This window comes from Cebus imitator, unplaced genomic scaffold (genome assembly GCF_001604975.1).
Source record: "Cebus imitator isolate Cc_AM_T3 unplaced genomic scaffold, Cebus_imitator-1.0 Scaffold170, whole genome shotgun sequence".
NCBI lineage: Eukaryota > Metazoa > Chordata > Mammalia > Primates > Cebidae > Cebus > Cebus imitator.
The window spans coordinates 1,824,063-1,842,939 of record NW_016107485.1 but is presented as its reverse complement, the minus strand read 5'-3'; the positions used below and the strand labels follow the sequence as shown (position 1 = coordinate 1,842,939).

Genomic DNA, 18,877 nt, shown 5'->3' with positions numbered 1-18,877 from the left:
TCTTTTTTTTTTCCTTCTTTCCTCTTTTTTTCCTCTCTCTCCTCCTAATACACACTTTTTTTAGTAAGGGGAATACCATGATGTCGCTCTAGCCCGGCCCCTGGAAGAAAGAAGGAGAGTTAGGTGTTAACGCGATCACTAGATAGTTCAGTACAAGCCCCTCCCCGTGGGCCCTTGCCCCAGTTACTGTGAAGGGAAGGGGGAAAAAGAAGTTTTCAATTGTCCTAAAACTGACCCCATGATCCCAGAAATAGCAACACATCTGGAGAAATGGGACAGTGGGAGGGGGGCTTAACAGAAAATTTTGCCAAACAGTGGCAAAAAAGAAGCACATCTGAAGACAGAGACAAGAAAAAGGACCCCCTGTTTATCTCGTTTTCAGTCCTCCACAGCTCTTAAACCCTAGGCCTTCACAAATAGATCCTCCCTAATCCTGGGAGCAAGCAGGTAGAGCTTATGAAAAGCCAAGTTTTTTTTATATACCTATCCTGTCTATTTAAATGTAAAGAGATAGAAGCGAAGCAAGGCAAAAACATGGGCACCACACTTAGGCCCAGTGAGATGTTAACCTTGCAAGACTGGCTCAAATAAAGAGTAAATATCTCAAAATCCTCCCACAAGGCTGCTGGGGAGGATCAACTAGCTGCCTCTGGTATTCTTCCAAGGGAGGTTCAGACTTCAACCCCTCCCTAACTCCGAAAAAAAGTAACAAATGCCCAAGCAGTGCTTTCACTGCCTGGAGGTCCTGTTCCTCCCGGCTTTGTGTATAAACACCTTCAAAAGCCACCAACTCCCAAGAAAAAAAAGGCTGGGGGTGGAAGGTCATCCAAGGGAGGGATGCAGCCCTTATCACCAATTCCTGCTGCAGAAAACATGACGAGACTGGCCTTCTGGCCTGGCCTGCAACTACCTTCCTCACCCAGCACAGGCAGGAGACAAAGTTCCTGAAGACCAAGGGGGAGGGATGGGGAAGGGAGAATTCTCAGACCAGGTGAGAAGGAAGCATACAGGGCTCATGGGAGGCGCGGGGAAGAGGAGCAGCCCATCTATCCTGACCTGTAGACGCGACCCCGGGGCCTGCTGTTAAAACCACTGTAGAATCGAGAGCGGGAACTGTTGTAGTTGGTGGTCCGTGCCCGGTAGCGGGCTCGTGGAAAACCCCGGTCTGTTGTGCTGATGCCTGGTCTGTTGGTTCGTTTTGGGATCACCTGAGTCAGAGATGAATAAATGAAAGCCTTAACGTCAACCTGGAGAGTTTATACAGAACCAGAACAGCAATGGGCATAGGCTTACCTTGATTTGCCTTCCTCTAAATAGGGACTCGTCTAAGGCCAAGGAAGTCCTCACTGACTCTTTGTCTGAGAACTCTATATATGCAAACCTGAAAAGAATTGTCATTGTATCTCTCAGAGGTTACAAATACCTCATAGGTCAAGTTCAACTTACAGGCATGCTTTGTTTCGGGGTACAATGCAGTTACATTTTTTTGTCAAAATTCTAAACGGAAAATTTAAATGACTCAAAATCATTTAAAATTTTAAAATTTCCAGCTATTCTCTGAAATTTGTAAAAATAGGACACACAGGGTCTGAATTTCCATATGGCCACAATAGGCCAAGTAGAAGCTGCCTCTCCCACTCCCCTTCTAGTTTGTGATCCCACCCACATCTAGCCTTCATTTCTTTTAACTGTCTAGTGTCAGAAGACATTTAGGTGCAACTCCTGATACATATCAACATTAATGCCATTATCTTAAATGACACAATTACCTGTGTTAACAGCAAATTACTTACTGCTCGATATAAAACATAATTTATATATCTATTTTTACACCATAATTTAAATTATCTCAACTTACTTCCCTCTACTTACCCTTTGGGATGGCCACTAAATTTGTCACAGAGTATGGTAACACGGTTGACTGAACCACAGCCATGAAAGTGAGCTTCCAGCTCTTCTGCTGTTGCACCGTAGTCCACCTGAGGAGAGGAGAGACATTTCACAGGCACCAGGCAAATTCCTGTCTCAACAGACGCCCTGCCTCGCCTTTGGTCTGCACCATCCACATACACCAAGGCACATGAAATCTGGTAATTTGGGGAACTAGTCCCTTTTCCTTCCAAACCCAGAGCCTTTGCTGTTTACTGATCACTCCATTACCTTTAACCTCCTTCCCACACTCCCTCCACACCCAAAACCACCACCTATCCCAGAGATGTTCCTTTCAGGACTATCAAATAACTCCCCAAAATAACTTGTCCCCAACCCCAATCAAAGAGAGCCCTAGTTACATACATTGCCAACATAGATGGAACGGGCATCAGCCTCCATCTTCTCCTCAATGGACATGATCACTGGGCCAGCTATGAGGAAAAATATTAAAAAAAAAATACATTTGTTTTATACTTGACCAATATATGCATTTCCACCACCAACACTATCCCATAAGCTCAGTGAAAGCAAAGATTTTGGCCTATTCTGTTCCCTGCTGTACCTATAACCTAGAATAGGATTGTGCCTAATCCATAGCAAGTACTCGCTAAATATTCGACAAATTCAAAGAATAAACTAATACGCACTTAAAACAGTATAGGAATCTCTCCTGCCTCCAAATCAAGTCCCCAGTGAATGGCTTAGGCTGAATTGCTTTTAAGAGTGAACAAAATTAAGTGGGCTGAGACTCCACATTTCTAGATTAAAGGGGAAACCCCTCCAGCTTGTTTTCTCTTAGAATCCTAACTGAAGTGTCTCCAATTGGAGGAAAAATTGTTAGATTTGAAGGTCAAATGCGAGCTGGCAACCTCTAAAAAGAAGGATAGAGGTAGACCAAGAACAAAGAACAACACAATTATAACAAGGACAAAGGGAAGCAGGCACAAGGCTACCACCACCAAAATATAGGTTCTGCCTCACAAAGGTCAGAGGAACACAACGGACTGTGACCGCGGCACAGTCATAATAGCTTAAACAAGCAGCTCCAGGATACCAAGTATCTAACCCCACATTCCCCTTCCTCCCTACAACCCTTCCAACCAGAGAACCCGGGCTCCGCGTGCAACCGCCAGTTACTCACCATTGCCTGGAGGTGGACTCATATTCATCTGCTTCTCTACCTCGTTCTGTAGTTCCTTTAGCTTCTCAGCTTCTTCCTCCATCTCCCTGACTCGAGCTTTGATAGCTTCCAGCTCCTAATATAAGTTGAAAGGGTATGGAGAAGAGCTTAAGAGGAACCAACGCAGGGGCTCTGCCCTGCTCTCGACCGGAACGCGGCCTCAGCCATGCTCAGCCATTTCCCTCGCCCCACGCGAGGGTCGTGATGAAAAGAAAAGCAAGCTACCCTCTCTAGAACAACACTAGGCACCCGCGACGCCCGAATCAAGCCAGTCGGGCCCCTTGTAGTGATCGCGGACCCATCCCCGGCCAGACTGGGCCCCAGCCACGTTATTCCCCGCCCAACCCCACCCCCCGCCTGCCTCCCGCTCGCCCGAGCTCTGGGCCTCCCATGACCCGGCCAGTCAGCCGCCGGCCTGATCGCTCGCCCTCCTTCCCTCACCGGGTCCTCAATGGCGCCGTCCCCCGGGTCACCCTCGACCAGTCCCGGCTCCTCCTCCTCCTCTTGACTGCCGGGGGCTCCCGAACCAGGCCCAGGGCCCGGAGCTCCCGGGGGGGCGCGGGGCCGGGGCGGCTCCTCTTCAGGCTCGGGCTCCGGCTCGGGCTCCAGCAGCAGCTCCTCAGGCTCCAGTTCCTCAGACTCCAGGCCGTTCCCGTAGTCCCCTGCGCCCCCCGGGGCCCCCTCCCCGGCCTCCCCACCGGCCCCGGGCACAAGATGGCGCCGCCGCCCCGGCCCGGAGCCCCGACCGCCCGCAGCCCCCGCTGCTGCTGCCGCCGCCGCCGCCGCCGCCATCGCCGCTCAGACTGGGGCCCGCCGCCCGGCGATTGGAGAGCTGCGCCGGCCACGCCGAGGACTCATTAGTTAAGCTGCCTGCCAGTCACCAGGAGCTAGTACTCCATTGGGGAATATTACTTGGCAATCAAATAAGACCCCACCCCTAAGGCGGGGGTACTGCGCCAAATTCTCAAATCCCGGTAGGGGAAATCTGCCTGTCAATCAACACGCGTCCCACCTCCTATCGAGTCCTTAGGTAACAATACCGCCACACTGTGACGACATTCCTACTTTTCCCTGGCCTACGGGCGGGCCTGCGAAGTATAGGAGGCTCCGTGATTGGCCCTAGCTAGGCGACTGGAAAGGACCAATCTTCCGATCGCCTCACCGCCGTGGCCCAGTCTTACATGCCGATTGGCTCGCAAGATTCGAAGGGCCGACATTCATTTTGTGACAGGCGAACCTTGCCCCCGAACGGACTGCTGGGCTTCAAACTTGGGAAACCCGAGGTCACATGACTAGACAGTCCTGAGGGGGCCGCCATCTTGATACTACTGCTGGCCAGCTAGTGAGCTGTTGGGCGGACGAGGCCTGAAACAGGGCGGCCGCTTCAGGAAACTTGTATCCTGACCAGGAAGCATCAGTAGATGGGATATTGCTGAAAATGGAGGTTGTGAATGGGGCATTCCAGGAGGGTGCTTACTTTCCCCATCCAGGTTTTTGGCACCATCATCCACTAGCTCTCCCACACCAGAAAGCAGGGAGGATTGCTCGGTCCGAGCTACTTGTCACGAGTTCTGTCTTTCCCGCCCTCTTGCCTAGGCCTTCTGCTCCCTAGTTCCCTGCCCATTGACTGGGCAGCTTCCAGTGTCACCCCTCCAATCTGCACCAGTAACAAACTGGCCCCTTTTGCTGGTGAGGTAGTCTCAAAACTGTAAATCACTGCCTTCGACACCCCAGCATGAGATTACTTTACACCCTTCTCGTTCCATTGGGTGTACAGGCACCCAGTCTGTGCCTCTAACATGTAGTCCCTCTTCAACCAGACCACTGCAAACCCCAGCTTCCGCTCCTTTCCCAGGACAAGTGGGCCTACCTTCACAGTGCGCTTAATGGTTTTGTGCTGTTTCCTAACTAGGTTGTGAGTGCCTGAAGATGAAGGGCTGGATCTTATTTATATTTGCATCTCCATGGCCTGGCAATATGCCTACCACATAATGTCCTGTTGAATGTTTGTTGACTGAAGATGCATTGATTGGAGATCTGGGTGCTACCCTTCATTTCAGCCCTCAAGCCCTCAAGATTCCAGAGGAATTTCTCCTGGCAGGTTCCCACTACACCGCTGCACTCGAAATGAGACCTAGCCCTGGAAGGCAGGATTGCCACATTTTGGTAGCAATCCTACATTTATTAAAAAGGAAGGAATGGCAGTGCTAAGTTTGCAAGATAAATTTTTGTGGGCACACTAACCTATAGTTCAAAAGATTCATATGAGCCAACCAAAAAGTTAAACAAACATAGTTGGCAGAGGGAGTTGGACAAGAGAAGGTCCTCATTAGCAAAACAAAAAAATCAAAAGTGACTCATCATACCCCACTATTCCCCTCACCCCGCCTTTTTCTCACAATTCCTTACCTCAAGATCTGGGGAACTTGGAGCAGAGTCACGGTCGCTTAAAATTTCACTGCAAATTACTTCATCAGCCACCTCAGCTTCAGTGTGATCTGGGATAACTAATGTTGAGCACCGAAGACAAGCTCTAAATGATTGAATGCCCTGGAAGAAAGGTCTTTTATACTGGTCTTAACCTAGTTAAGATTTGTTTATCTTATTGGTGCCCAATTTAATCAAGCCAACAAAAGGAGATGTGATTTTTAAAAATGTGTTTGAATCCTGTTTTTGTTAAGCACGCTCCTTATTATATTATCTCATTGGACTCTCACAACAACCCCATGAGGAAAATATTTCCAAATCCATAACCTTTTTTAGGGAAAAAGAAAAATGCTTAATGAAGTGAAGAAACTTAGGCCTAAGTCACTGGACTAATTAGAAGTGTGCAGGGCTGGCTGGGCATGGTAGCTCATGCCTGTTGTCCCAGCACTTTGGGAGGCTGAGGCAGGAGGATCACCTGAGCCCAGGAGTTTCAGACCAGCCTGGCAAACGTGGCAAAATCCCATGTCTACTAAAAATACAAAAATTAGCTGGGTGTGGTGGCACATGCCTGTAAACTCAGCTGCTCGGGAGGCTGAGGCAGGAAAATCTCCTGGGCAACAGCAAGACACTGTCTCAAAGGAAAAAATATAAATAATAATATATATTATACATAATATATATCATATAATATATATAACAGTGTGCAGGGAATTGAAAGCCAGCTTTCAAAGTTCAGATAAGGCCTGCTTTAATGCACAAAAAATTATGTGTGAAAAATGGAAAGACAAATTCCAACAATAGATAAAAGTTTAAGCAAACTACAATTATATCCAATAAAATATTATTATGCATCTATTAAAAGGTTTACATAGTGTGACAAACATGCAAAAATAATTTTGTTAAGCCAAGGAAGTAGAATGTAAAATTGTACATAAAATATAATTACAATTATATCTGATTTTTAAAAACACAGGCATGGGAGGAAAAGAGGAGCAAGAACTAGTACAATCTTTCTAGTCTTTGGCAATATGTACCAAAAGCTTTTAAAATGTTGAGATTCTTAAGGCCAGGCGCAGTGGCTCACACCTGTAATCCCAACACTTTGGGAGCTGGATTGCTTGAGCCCAGGAATTCAACACCAACCTGGGCAATATGGCAAAACCCCTTCTCCACTAAAAATACAAAAATTAGACGGGCATGGTGGTGTGCACCTGCAGTTCCTGCTACTCCCAGGTACTCGGGAGGCTGAGGCTGCAGTGAGCCATAATAATGCCACTGCACTCCAGCCTGGGCAACAGAGTGAGAACCTGTCTTAAAAAAAAAAGAAAAAGAAAAGAAAAGCTGGGAGAGATGGCTCACACCTGTAATTGCAGCACTTTGGGAAACCAAGGCGGGCAGATCACCCAAGGTCAGGAGTTCAAGACCAGCCTGGCCAAAACAGTGAAACCCCATATCTACTAAAAATACAAAAATTAGCTAGGTGTGGTGGTGAGCGTCTGTAATCCCAGCTACTCGGGAAGCTGAGGCAGGAGAAATGCTTGAACTTGGGAGGGGGAGGTTGCAGTGAGCAGAGATCACGCCACTACATTCCTGCCTAGGCCATCAGAGTGAGACTCTCTCTCTCAAAAAAAAAAGGTCGAGATTCTTTTTCTTATCTCCTCTAAAAATATAATCCAATTTGTGAATAAACATTTGTGAATAAATATTTTTTGTTTTTTGAGACTGAGTCTCACTCCACAGCCTAAGCTGGAGTGAGGAGGTGTAATCTTGGCTTACTGCAACCTCCACCTCCGAGGCTCAAGCAATTCTTTCTTGTGCCTCAGCCTCCTGAGTAGCTGGGACTACAGGCGTGCCACCACCATGCCCAGCTAATTTTTTGTATTTTAGTAGACATAGGGTTTACCATGTTGCTCAGGATGGTCTTGAACTCCTGAGCTCAGGTAATCCTCCCACCTTGGTTCTTCCATCGTGCTGGGATTACAGGTGTGAGCCTTCATGCCCCATCAGAATAAATATTTTTATCAAAGTGAAAAAATACAGACAAATGACCAACTGGGCATTAAAATTATTGTACACAAGTAGATGTAATTTTATGTAGTCATTATGCTTTTGAAACATTTTAACATCAAGGAAAAATGCTTGCAATATAATGGTAAGCAGAACTGCAGTATACAAAATTGTATGATCATAAAAGCAGACAAAAAATACTGAAAAGAAGTATGACAAAATAGTAGTTCTCTCTGAGTGATAGCATTATGATTCATTTTCTTTCTACAAATTTTCCACAATCACTGTTCATTTATTTACTTGTTTATTTTGCTGCTCTTATTTTTGAGACAGGGTCTCTGTCGCCCAGGCTAGAGTACGGTGGCATGGTCACAGCTGACTGCAGCCTCAACCTCCTGGCTCAAGTAATCCTCCCCTCCTCAGCCTCCAAAATGGCTGAGACTACAGGCATGCACCACCATCCCCAGCTAATTTTTTCCATTTTTTGTAGAGACAAGGTCTCACTGTGTTGCTTAGGCTGGTCCCCAACTCCTGGGACTCAAGTGATCCACCAAACTCAGCCTCCCAAAGTGCTGGGATTACAGGGATGAGACACCACGCTCAGCCCATTACATATTTATTTTTTTTTAATCACTGCAACTTTCAAACTTTATCTAATAGGCATGATTACCTTATGAAAGGAACAAATAACATTTGGCCGAGTACGGTGACATGCACCTATAGTCCCAGCTAATCCAGAGGCTGAGACAGGAGGATCACTTGAACCCAGAAGTTGCAGGCTACAGTGAGCTATGATCATGGTACTCCAGCCTCAGCTACAGAGTGAGACCCTGTCTCAAAAAAAAAAAAAAAAAAGAAAAAAAGCAAACATATTTGAAAAGCTATTTGAGTGCCAGGTGTAGTGGCTTATGCCTGTAATCCCAGCGCTTTGGGAGGCCAAGGCAGGAGGATCACCTGAAGTTAGGAGTTCATGACCAGCCTGGCCAACATGGAGAATCCCTGTCTCTACTAAAAATACAAAAATTAGCTGGGCGTGGTGGTGTGTTCCTATAATCCTAGCTACTCAGCAGCCTGAGGCATGAAAATCACTTGAACTTGGGAGGCAGAGGTTACAGTGAGCTGAGATCATGCCGCTGCACTCCAGTCTGGGTGACACAGTGACACTGTCTCAAAAAAAAAAAAAAAAAAAGGTTTTTGAATGGTGACCTATAAAGTAAGGTCCTTCCCTATTAGTCTATAAACTGTAAAAGAGAGGGAACCATCTTATATTTGTATTCCCTTTGCCTATCACTCTGCTCAATAAATAACTGAATAAGTGATCTTCAGTAATGAATAATCTTTTTTAAAAAAAGGTAAAAAATAAATAAAATAAATGCTCTTATTTAATATCTTACTTGTTGTTAAAGCATAGAGAATATCAGGTAAGTTCTCCTCTGAGAATGAATTTTTTTTAATTTGGTATGTAATGGTGTGAGATTCGTCCATTATAATTCTCTTTAAGTAATAACCTATACACAGAGGACCATGGAGTTTTGCAAAAAGTGAAACTCCAATGATATTGTGCCCCAGAAGAGGGGAAGATGTATTAATAGAAGGGAATTGGCCAGGTGTGGTGGCTTACACCTGTAATCCCAGCACTTTGGGAGGCCAAGGCAGGCGGATCATGAGGTCAGGAGATCGAGACCATCCTGGCAAACATGGTGAAACCCCGTCTCTACTAAAATACAAAAAAGTAGCCGGGCATGGTGGCACACACCTGTAGTCCCAGCTACTCAGGAGCCTGAGGCAGGGGAATCACTTGAACCTGGGAGGCAGAGGCTACAGTGAGCAAAATGGCACCACTGCACTCCAGCCTGACAACAGAGCGAGACTCTGTTACAGAAAGGAAGGAAAGAAAAAGAAAAGAAAAGAAATAGAAAAAGAAAGAAAGAAAAGAAAAGAAATAGAAAAAGAAAGAAAGAAAAGAGAGAGAAGAAAGAAGGAAGGGAGAAAGAGAAAGAAAAAGAAAGAGAAGGAAGGGAGAAAGAAAGAAAGCAGGGCAAGGGAAGAAAGAAAGAAAAAGAGAGGAAGGAGTGGCTGAGTGGAGTTGAAAAAAGGAGAATTAAGTGGTAAAAATGGGTAAGGGCATCCATAGATCTTCCCAGAAAAGTTTTCTCACCAAACAACATAAATATTTGCTGACTTGGTAGTTTCATCCCTATTTTTATCTCCTTTCTTGAAATTTTTACAAACTACAATAATGCTCTATGATCTAAAACTACTTTGAAATTTTTACAGACTACAATACTGATCTATGATCTAGAGCTGCACTTTAATATGATAGCCACTAGTCACACATGGCTACTGACCACTTGAAACATGAGACTCCAATTTGAGATGTGCTGAAAGTATTGAATATACACTGAATTTTGAAGAATTAGTATGAAAAAGAGAATGTGACATAATTCATTAACTGTTTAATATTAATTCCATATTGAAATAATATTTTTATATACTGAGCTAAATAGAATATTATTAAAATTGGTTTGATAATTTCTTTTTGCATTTTAAGTGAGGTTACTAGAAAATGTAAAACTGCATATAGCTTGCATTATATCTTTGTTGGACAGTGCTGATGTAGAACCTTGGAGCCTTTCTCCTTTAATGACCTCTATCTTGGAGCAGACCTCAATAATCTTCTAATGTGGTCTGGCCCTGCTTACCTTAACTCCCTAGGTCTGCCTTTGCATGGAAGTGGGGTAGTCACTTAAATGTGAAGGAGCTTCTGTTGGGTTGCTTAATTTCCATTCTGCCTGGTTAATGTTTTAGAAATTTTGTGCCTAAAGAACTTGTTTTCATATACTGTACTGGAAATATATGTTCATTATCAAAGAATCAGAAAATACTGGCAGCAAAAAGAACAAAATAAAAGCACTCATAAAGCCCACTATCCAGAGACAATCACTAATGACATTTTGGCATATATACTTCCTGAAACTTTCAATATGTAAATACATATCAAGGCACACAAACATAAATATTTTAGCAAAATGGGGTCATACTGTATATATTATTTTCTAATCTATTTTTTTACCCAATTAAAAAAAAAAACATCTTCCCATATCAGTAAACATATTTTTCCACATTGTTTGTCATGGTTTTACCCAAAACTCATCTCAGATATGAGGCCTTCTCTGACCACTCAATTTAAAATTGAAATCTATATGTGTATATGTACACACACATTCAGCCTCATGATTTGCTTTTCTTTATGGCATTCATCGCCTTCTCATATATTATACGATTTTAAATTTTTCCGTTTCTCTTACTAGAACATAAGCAACATGAGAACAGAGATTTGCATCTGTCTGTTCACTTTACCTCAGGGCCCATAACTGTGCTTAGCACACAGATGATGCTTGAATATTTGCTGCATAAATGGTTGACTGAATGAATAAACTACACAGCATTTCATTATGGTGTGTTTTCTGGTTGGGTTTCAAAACAATTTATTTATTTCTGTATCTCTCCTGTATCTACATTTAAGGTAGCTTTTAAAGTCTTCAAAGGTTCTGCTATTAAGTAGCAACATAGAATATTTACAATCTATCCATTTGCTAGAAATTGTAACTGTTGCCCAACTTTATCAAGGTGTCATTTGAATAAATAACACTGGTGGAGAACTGTATGGAGGAAATACAATTCATCTGTCCCTTTAGATAGTCCAAAATTTAGTCCTATATTAAACCAAACCATCATGGAGCGGCATATTTGGGCTAAATTGTGATGAGCCTAATAGAAAACACTTAGGACCTTCTGAATCTCCATTTGTTGTTTCTAGAAGAAACAGTGGTCAAAACTCAACATATTTGCTTTTAGATGTCACAGAAGGTGGCATCCACTTTATCAGTCTTCTCAAAAAATCAACAATTTTTTTTGCCCTTCTTAACTGATAGGTTTTTATAAATTATAAGAGGAATGTGAATTTCATTTTGTATTTTAATTTTCTTTAGCTGCCAAGAAGCTCAGAGCTGAATTCACAGTCCAGCTTTAGTATTTAGGAATATTACTTATAGAATGTTCTTCTGTGTATTAATTTTTTTTTGCTGACATCTTACTGTAATATTTCAATTTTCCCATTACCTCTACTTATTTTTTGTTTTACTTCACTTTGACTTGAAAGTCAACCCTGACTTAAAAATTTTATGTTTTCCTATTATTTTGTGTGTTGCAAATTTTTTTTTGGAACTAGGCAAATGTAAATCAATCTTTGTATCTAAAGAACTTGTAAATGTAGATCAATCATTAAATCAATCACACTGCAGTGGAGATAAATGTACCAGCTATCATACTTAATGATATTAACTATTAAGAACGTCTAATTCCCTTTTCCATAGTGCCATTTCACTAAGCCATTCTCTGATTTTAATATGGCTTCCCCTGTAGATTTTTATATAGAGAATAGAAAGGGAATGCTGGATTCCTCCAAACAATTATATTTCTTGCAATTTAACATATAAACCCAAGTACCAATCTATTGCACTGGATTACAGAAAGACTAGAAATTCTCACCTGAAATTTTAAATTAGGATCACTATTTCTGTGAGACATGATTTTGATGTGGTCTAAGACTACAGGTAGAGAAGAATGGGCTGAGTATACCTGGAGATCCCATCCAGTTTATCAGTTTGCATTAAAATGGCTGAAACCAAATGTCTTACAGGACCAGGAAAGGAAGCAGGGACTCTATTTTTGCCAGACACCCCAACCTTTTTTTTTTTTTTTTTTTTTTNCCAAGGAAGGCAATTGCCAAACTTCTCTTCATACAATACTGTCCTTTTCCCACAACCATCCATTCTTGGGATTTTTTTTTTTTTTTTTTTTGAGATAGAGTCTCCCTCTGTCACCCAGGCTGGAGTACAGTGGCTCAATCTTGGCTCACTGCAATCTCCACCTCCTAGGTTCAAGCATTCCTCATGCCACGGCCTCCCGAGAAACTGGGATTACAGGCACATGCCACCACGTCTGACTAATTTTTGTATTTTTAGTAGAGACAGGGTTTCCCCATGTTGGCCAGACTGGTCTCGAACGCCAAGCCTCAAATGATCTGCCTGTCTTGGGCTCCCAAAGTGCTGGGATTACAGGCTTGAGCCACCGCGCCAGACCCAGACCTATTTTTATGTCTGAGGTATGCAGCAAGGCACCACAGAGAAATGTTTATTATTATCACACACTTCTGATTAGAGCCTGAACCACAACTGGGGACTTGATTACTATCACACAAGGATTTTTGGTAGGTTTTCTTTGTTTTTCATTTGGTTATTGTTAGTGGCAGTCCCAAAGTACCATATACACACACCCTCCCAAGGCTCAAGTTAGAATAGATGGCTTTGGCCATTTGGCTGGTGTAGGATGGGGGAACGACTCTGATTTTTTAATTAGCCCAACACTTTCCCAAATCCCTGTTATTCTAATTCTTGCCTTTAACAAGGTCATGAAGAGTTGACTGAATCAATGAAATGTCCTGACCCCAGGCTATACAGTGTAGAAGTCACAAACCCTGTTCAGTCCTTCTCATTAAAGTTCTGGGCTTTATTTATTTTTTTAATACGACCATTACATATTACACAAAAATAAAAGTCAAATGAACTTGGTATTTATAAATTATTAAATAAAAATACAGGAATATAGATTTATATTTATAGAGCTTTCTTTTCTTCTAAACTAACCAAATCTCTTCTGCCATTTTATGATTTTAAAAAAGTAAAATAGTGTATGTGTGCCCTAGAATAAGTGGGGAGTAGGATTAATAATCGCAGGACCGAGTTGCCCTACTTCCGCTCCTTCCTTGGCCTAAGCAAAGTCTCTATTTGTCCCTTTGGGCTCTGGAGATCAAGAAACCCCTCTCCTCCTACTTAATCTTTGAAAAATGGCAATTACATTTATTTCCCTTATTTTTAAAAAAATGAAATGGATTTAAAAATTGGGAGCCATACTCAGCCTTCTTGGCCAAGAGCTAATCCCAAGGAACTATATGGCTCTAGAAGAGAGTCCCTAGTTTTCCCTGACAGAATAGTCTCTGGAGTTTCCCTTCAAGCTAAGAAGGGCAGGACAGGTCAAAATTGCCCACTGTGGTCCCATCTAAGCTATGCTTCTGGGAATCCAGACCAAGCCCTTTACCCTGTCAGAAAACAGCCTCTCTTTCCACCCAGCTGTCAAGGCTTCAGGGCAGGGCATTTCAGTAACCTGGCCATGGTCCCTGCAGCCCCTCTTGGCTAAAGGTCCCCGGGAATGCTAACAGGGATATGCGTCCTGTGGCAGAGGGTAGGGTGAACAGTGTGCTCCAAACCTGGGGAAGGAAGCACAAGCTCCAATTTGGAGCCGATGGTCTAGTCAGTGGTTTTCCAACTTTTTTTCAGCAGCAAACCCCTTAATGCAAACAAAATCTTACCCTGAACCCCGATATGTAAGACAGGTACAAGGGGAGCTGTTCTGTTAGAGGGCAAATTGCCCAGCCTGCTCAGCTCTCCACCCCCTTCAGCTCCACGAGGACTCCTGAGGCAACCCCTAGGAAACTTCAGGGCTCTGCCAAGCAGTTTGAAAACCACTGGCCTAGCTTGTCCTGAGCAAGTCAGAGACCCCCCACCCCAACTGCTTGCCACAGACTGGCTCTGAGTTTCTGGTGTCAGCATACTCACAAGACCAAGTGGCACGTGCAGCCTACCACCTCCCCTGGAAAAACCATTAAAAAGTGCAGCCCTCTCTCAAAAGCAGAAGTCTGGACTAAACACCTGAGGCCAATTTGGTCCCACATTCAGGCGAGCACAACTATGTTGCCACATTCTAGGACCAAGTGAAAATCTCCAAGAAGAGTCAACCATGGTCTAGCTAAGCTGATCAGTGCTCAGGACCACAGGCAGGGTTCTAGAGCACTGTGTCAGAAAGTCAGCATTGGAGAGCAGCAATCTTAGCACCTTGGAAAGTGCAGCAGTGAGGTCTGGCTCAGGGCATGCATCTGGAGTGAGTAATTTCTTCCTCAAAAGAAAAAGTTATAATCAAGCTGTTCTAGAGGACTGCGAGTTCCAAAGTTAACATCCTCAGACTCTGAGGTACAGACAAGTAACACCCATGCAAACAGCGTGGCTTCAAAGAAATCATAAATGCTCCTAGGTCATGGTAGATACTCTAGAACCCATATGCCTGGTCCCTGTTAAAGCCGAACCAAAGCCCACAACACAGCATAGGCCAGTCCTGGAGTACCCATCACCCTCACACCCATGGGATTCAGAGCTGAAATGGTCCTCTCAAGGCATAAGCAGTCTCACTGAGACACAGTGTGGGACCCAGACTGTATTCTACATCAGCACTTATGTCCACAACCTCAAAAGGAAAATTAGTTAGGGCCCCAACTTAAGAGTTTCAGTTTGAGTACAGAGGTCCCAGAGACTGGAAACACTTTAGGCACCATTGTGCCTGAGTGGGAGAGGAGGGTGGCAGGCAGGTCCAGCTACCTAAGCCTCCACCCATCCAGGCTCAACAGCCCTGCCCTTCTGTCAGAGCCCAGGAGGCAGCAGCAAGTGCATGATGCACAAAGAAGGGGGATGATGAAGGAACAAGGTCACTGCTCTTCTGGCCAAAGCCTTGCCAATTACTTTCTGGAGAGAAGCAGCAGAGCCCTACCCCTCTGGATACAATGTTTCTCTCTAAGCCTTGAGACATCAGGACTAGGGCAAGGGAAAGGAGGGGTTGTGGGTGGCAGGGAAGAGAACTGCTCCTAGCTCTTGCCATTGCAACAGGGAATGTTTTCTCCTTGGGGAATCCCACCACCACCAGATTTGCCAGGCAGCCCAGCATGCACAGCAGCATGCGTGCACATGCATACGTGTGTCCAAGCAGCCCATGGTTACAGCCACCTCTCCCTATCACCCGAGAACCCTCAAGCTTCCATTCCAAAGGGTGTGTCTTCTATGTTCCCCAAATCCCATCCATCCAATGGAAACACAACTGCTTATGCAAGTCCACCTTCCTCAGGGCTACAAACCAAGTTCCAGGTCATTTCATGTGCCCAAACCTATAAGCATGATCCCTCCCACCTCCCCCAGCCCTGGAACGACTCCACCTCCTGCCCCTCTAAACTTGCCGAAACATTCCCCTCCCCTATGTGTCCTGCTCACTCTTCTAATCGCCTACCTGGCCTACTCAGCTCCCTTACACACTACCCTTCCCCTGCCCATCCCTGTTCCATGCCCACCCATCCACCAACTCCACTTCTTCCAAGGGCATTTCTCTGTTCTGTTCCTGCTCTCCCGACCCCCAGCCACACCTAGCCCCACCTGGCCCTGGACTTTCACTTGCTAGCAAAAAAGGCCCCTACAGTTACCAGGGCCCCCAGTGCCACGGCCCCTGTCAGCACTGTCCTCACTGATGCCCAGTTCCCCTCCCGCAGACGCCGCGCCTCCTCCAGGGCCCCGTCCCCGTATAGAGCTGTGAACTCCGCCTGTGGGAGAGAAGGGAAGTAGGAGAGAAAGAAGGAGAAAGGGATATCAGGAGAGGAAAGAGTGGAGAGAAGAGGAGAGGAAGAGTTCCAGTTCCATCCACTGCGAGCACTACCCCATTCCCAGCTCCTCTCTGGCCAAAGCTCTACTGCAAGCCCCTCTAATCCCCCCAGGTATACCCCCACTCTGCCTCCAGTGAATTCCATCCTTTCCTTGGCGAAAAATTCTGCTCAGAACTAGTATCCTTTGCCAAGGCTTGCCTGACCACCACCCATCCCTGATCCTCCCCACCTCCCACGCCATCACTCAGATGCAAAAAGTCCCTGACACCATTCCCCTGCAGGCACTCCTTGGGTGCATATTCTGTCCACTGCTTGGGACCATGAGCCCATCCAGTGTTGACTGCATGGCAGCCCTGGAGTGCAGAGTCCAGGCATCTCTCAGTCTGATTCCACCCAGACGGGGAGCCTCAGCCCCATACCTCATTCCCAACATAGCTGCCTCAGCCTCCAATCAGAGCCCCCATCTTCCCCCTGGAGACCAGCTTTGCGGAGGGATGTGCAGAGCGGCAATTGAGAAGCTTCTTACCCAGCCCCCACTGCTGTGGATCCAGTCGGCCAGCCGCGTCTCCAGGTAGGCCACCATCCACTCCTGCACTTGTCCCACCAGTGGTTCCATCTCCTTGTTGACACTCTCAGCACACAGTGCAGCCCCAAAGACAAAGAAGGCTACAAGGCGGCCCCAGTTGGGGCCCCCTTGGAAAAGTTCATCGGAGACCTGGGTGAAGCGTTGTTGGGCTGAGCCTGGGGTCACATGCAGCTGAGCCGCCAGATCAGAGAAGGTGCGCCGGAAGCGGGTCTCGAACTCATCTCCAGCTGCCCGCATTGCTTGGTGCAGCGGGTCAGCTGCTGGGCCCTCCCCGGGGCCAGCTCCACAGACATAACCCTTCTGCCTCAGCTTATAACCTACAAAGTCTGCCACCAGAGCCCGTGTGTCTGGGGCCGAGGCTGGGGTCGCCATCCGGGCGGCTATAAGAGGCAAGGATGAAAGACTGGCATGAATATATGGACAGAGAACCAGAAGGAGCATTTCTGGTTTGGCCAACCCAGTGAGATGGGGAGGAGGGAGGAAATGCTCAGAGCTCACTAGACAGGGAGAGGCAAGAACAAGGGAATTAAATCATGATGCGGGACCAGGGTTCGAGAGGCTGGCCATTGTATCCTAATATGCAAAATTAAATGCAAAATAAGTAAATTTTATGTTTAGAATACTTTAGATTCTTTTCATAGTAAGACAAAGTCAGCTCTGTGACACCCCTACACACCTCCCCCTGCTCAGTCCTCACCTTCTTGGCTACAGGAGGGGGCTTAGGACCTCCCCAAATGCAAGATGTAAAGATGTTGGCAAAGGCACAAGATGAAGGGGAGCAGATGGGCTGAAGAGAAAGGTGGGAGACGCAATGGGTTACTCCAGACAGAGAAAGGAAGGAGACACTCACCCAGCCGGGATGCCAGCTCTTAAGACACAGCGCTGGTGGCAAGGAGCCCCCAGCTGGGGCCTTTCATCCTCCCGGCCAGCGTGGAGCCCTGGAAAGGGGAGGGGGAGATCAGAACCAGGAAGAGAAGGCCAGGGATCAGGGTCTGGCCTGGGAGGGCTGGGGTTGCAGCTCTGGGCCTGGGCCCCTGCCCCCAACGCTCTACCAGCTGTGTGGCCGAATCCATGTTTAATGACTGTCCTCCCAGGAAACCCAGGGCCAAGGGCTTCCTGCCGACACCATCTCTATTCCCGGTTCCCCCTAGTGCAGCCCAAAGGCCCAGCTCCTCCCTTACCCCCACCTCAGCCAGTCTCCAACCCCGCCCGCCTGCCAGGTTAGGGATCTCACGGGTCAGGCCGCTGCCGGGATCCGGGCCGTTTCCTGGTGCAGGAGCTGGGAGGGAGGGAGAGAGGGAGGAAGAGAGGGAGGGAAGAAGGGAGGAGAAAGGGGGGGGCAGAGGGAGGGCCCGGCGCCGGGTGATGATGGGGCCCAGAGATGCGTCCAGAGAGAGGGGCGGGGCTGGGACGCAGGCCTGCGAAGGGCCACTACTCAGGAAGAGGGAGGGCTGCTGAAGGCTAAGAAGGGCTGGCTGAGAAGGCACGGTGAGCTGGGCTGGGCTGGGCTCCTGAGCCTCGAGGCTGCCCAGAGAAGTATGCTGGACTTCAGGACATCTCGAGGCAAATTCAGCATTTCCAGGAGGTTTCCGATGTTCCATGCACTTGTTGAACTTCTCTAGCCCTGGATTGTGTGTGCCTGGAAAACAGGAGCAGTTCCCATTAAGCTGAAAACGTCTGCCAGGTGCCTTACCCTTCTGGGACTAGCAGACACCACACAGACACCAAACCTTTCCCATCCTCTTTTCTCCAGGACCTTTAACCCAGTGTTCTGTTTGTGGGCTGGGCTTCAGCCAGGCATCAGGGAGTCAGGACTTGGATCACAAGCAGTTTCTGCCCGTACTTTTCTTTAATTCTATTTATTCTTTTGTAATAGATTTATTTTATTTTATTTTTTTTTTTTTTTTTCCTAACACATGAACTAATTCTCATGAAAAAAAATCAAATAAAGAGGTACGGAGTAATAAAATACAGGTTCTCAAACACACACACACACCCCCCATTCCACTTCCCTCCCTGCATGTTGCCAGTGTTAAGCTTGATGTTTATCTTTCCAGATTACATATATATGCGACCATTATTTATACATGGCAGTATATTTATATGGGGCAGATCACAAAGCATTAAGCAGTCTAACCACAGCTGATCCACATGAGGGCACTCACAGCCAGCCCCCTGGGCTCTTGGATCTGGCATTTCCTCCATTTAA

The 18,877-nt window shown here is 46.0% G+C and overlaps 1 protein-coding gene across 5 annotated transcripts; it reads right to left on the bottom strand.

The window, feature by feature from the left end:
* On the bottom strand, positions 1 to 18,078 carry LOC108315278 (bcl-2-like protein 2). Of its 5 annotated transcripts, none has more exons than XM_017544537.2 (7): positions 3,554 to 5,153; positions 3,074 to 3,188; positions 2,296 to 2,363; positions 1,873 to 1,979; positions 1,294 to 1,381; positions 1,057 to 1,208; positions 1 to 100 (listed from the first exon to the last, which is right to left on the bottom strand). In XM_017544537.2, exons 1-7 carry the CDS (start codon positions 3,902 to 3,904, stop codon positions 61 to 63), a joined length of 921 nt encoding a protein of 306 aa, XP_017400026.1. In that variant the 5' UTR covers positions 3,905 to 5,153; the 3' UTR covers positions 1 to 60. The 5 variants fall into 5 exon arrangements, with proteins under 5 accessions (XP_017400026.1, XP_037600239.1, XP_017400029.1 ...); XM_037744311.1 differs by lacking the exon at positions 3,554 to 5,153 and adding an exon at positions 3,338 to 3,446; XM_017544540.2 differs by lacking the exons at positions 1 to 100; positions 1,057 to 1,208; positions 1,294 to 1,381; ... (2 more) ...; positions 3,074 to 3,188; positions 3,554 to 5,153 and adding exons at positions 13,097 to 16,022; positions 16,609 to 17,048; positions 17,519 to 17,606; positions 17,850 to 18,078.
* Positions 18,079 to 18,877: the final 799 nt, after the last annotated feature.

Bases quoted from the DNA above. Each gene is read 5' to 3' on its own strand.
- LOC108315278 (XM_017544537.2), bottom strand. From the start codon at position 3,904: ATGGCGGCGGCGGCGGCGGCGGCAGCAGCAGCGGGGGCTGCGGGCGGT. The intron at 2,364-3,073 runs GTGAGTAACTGG...TTTTCCTCATAG, and splicing joins GAGTCCACCTCCAGGCAATG to CTGGCCCAGTGATCATGTCC. The intron at 1,382-1,872 runs GTAAGTAGAGGG...AATTCTTTTCAG, and splicing joins TTTAGTGGCCATCCCAAAGG to GTTTGCATATATAGAGTTCT.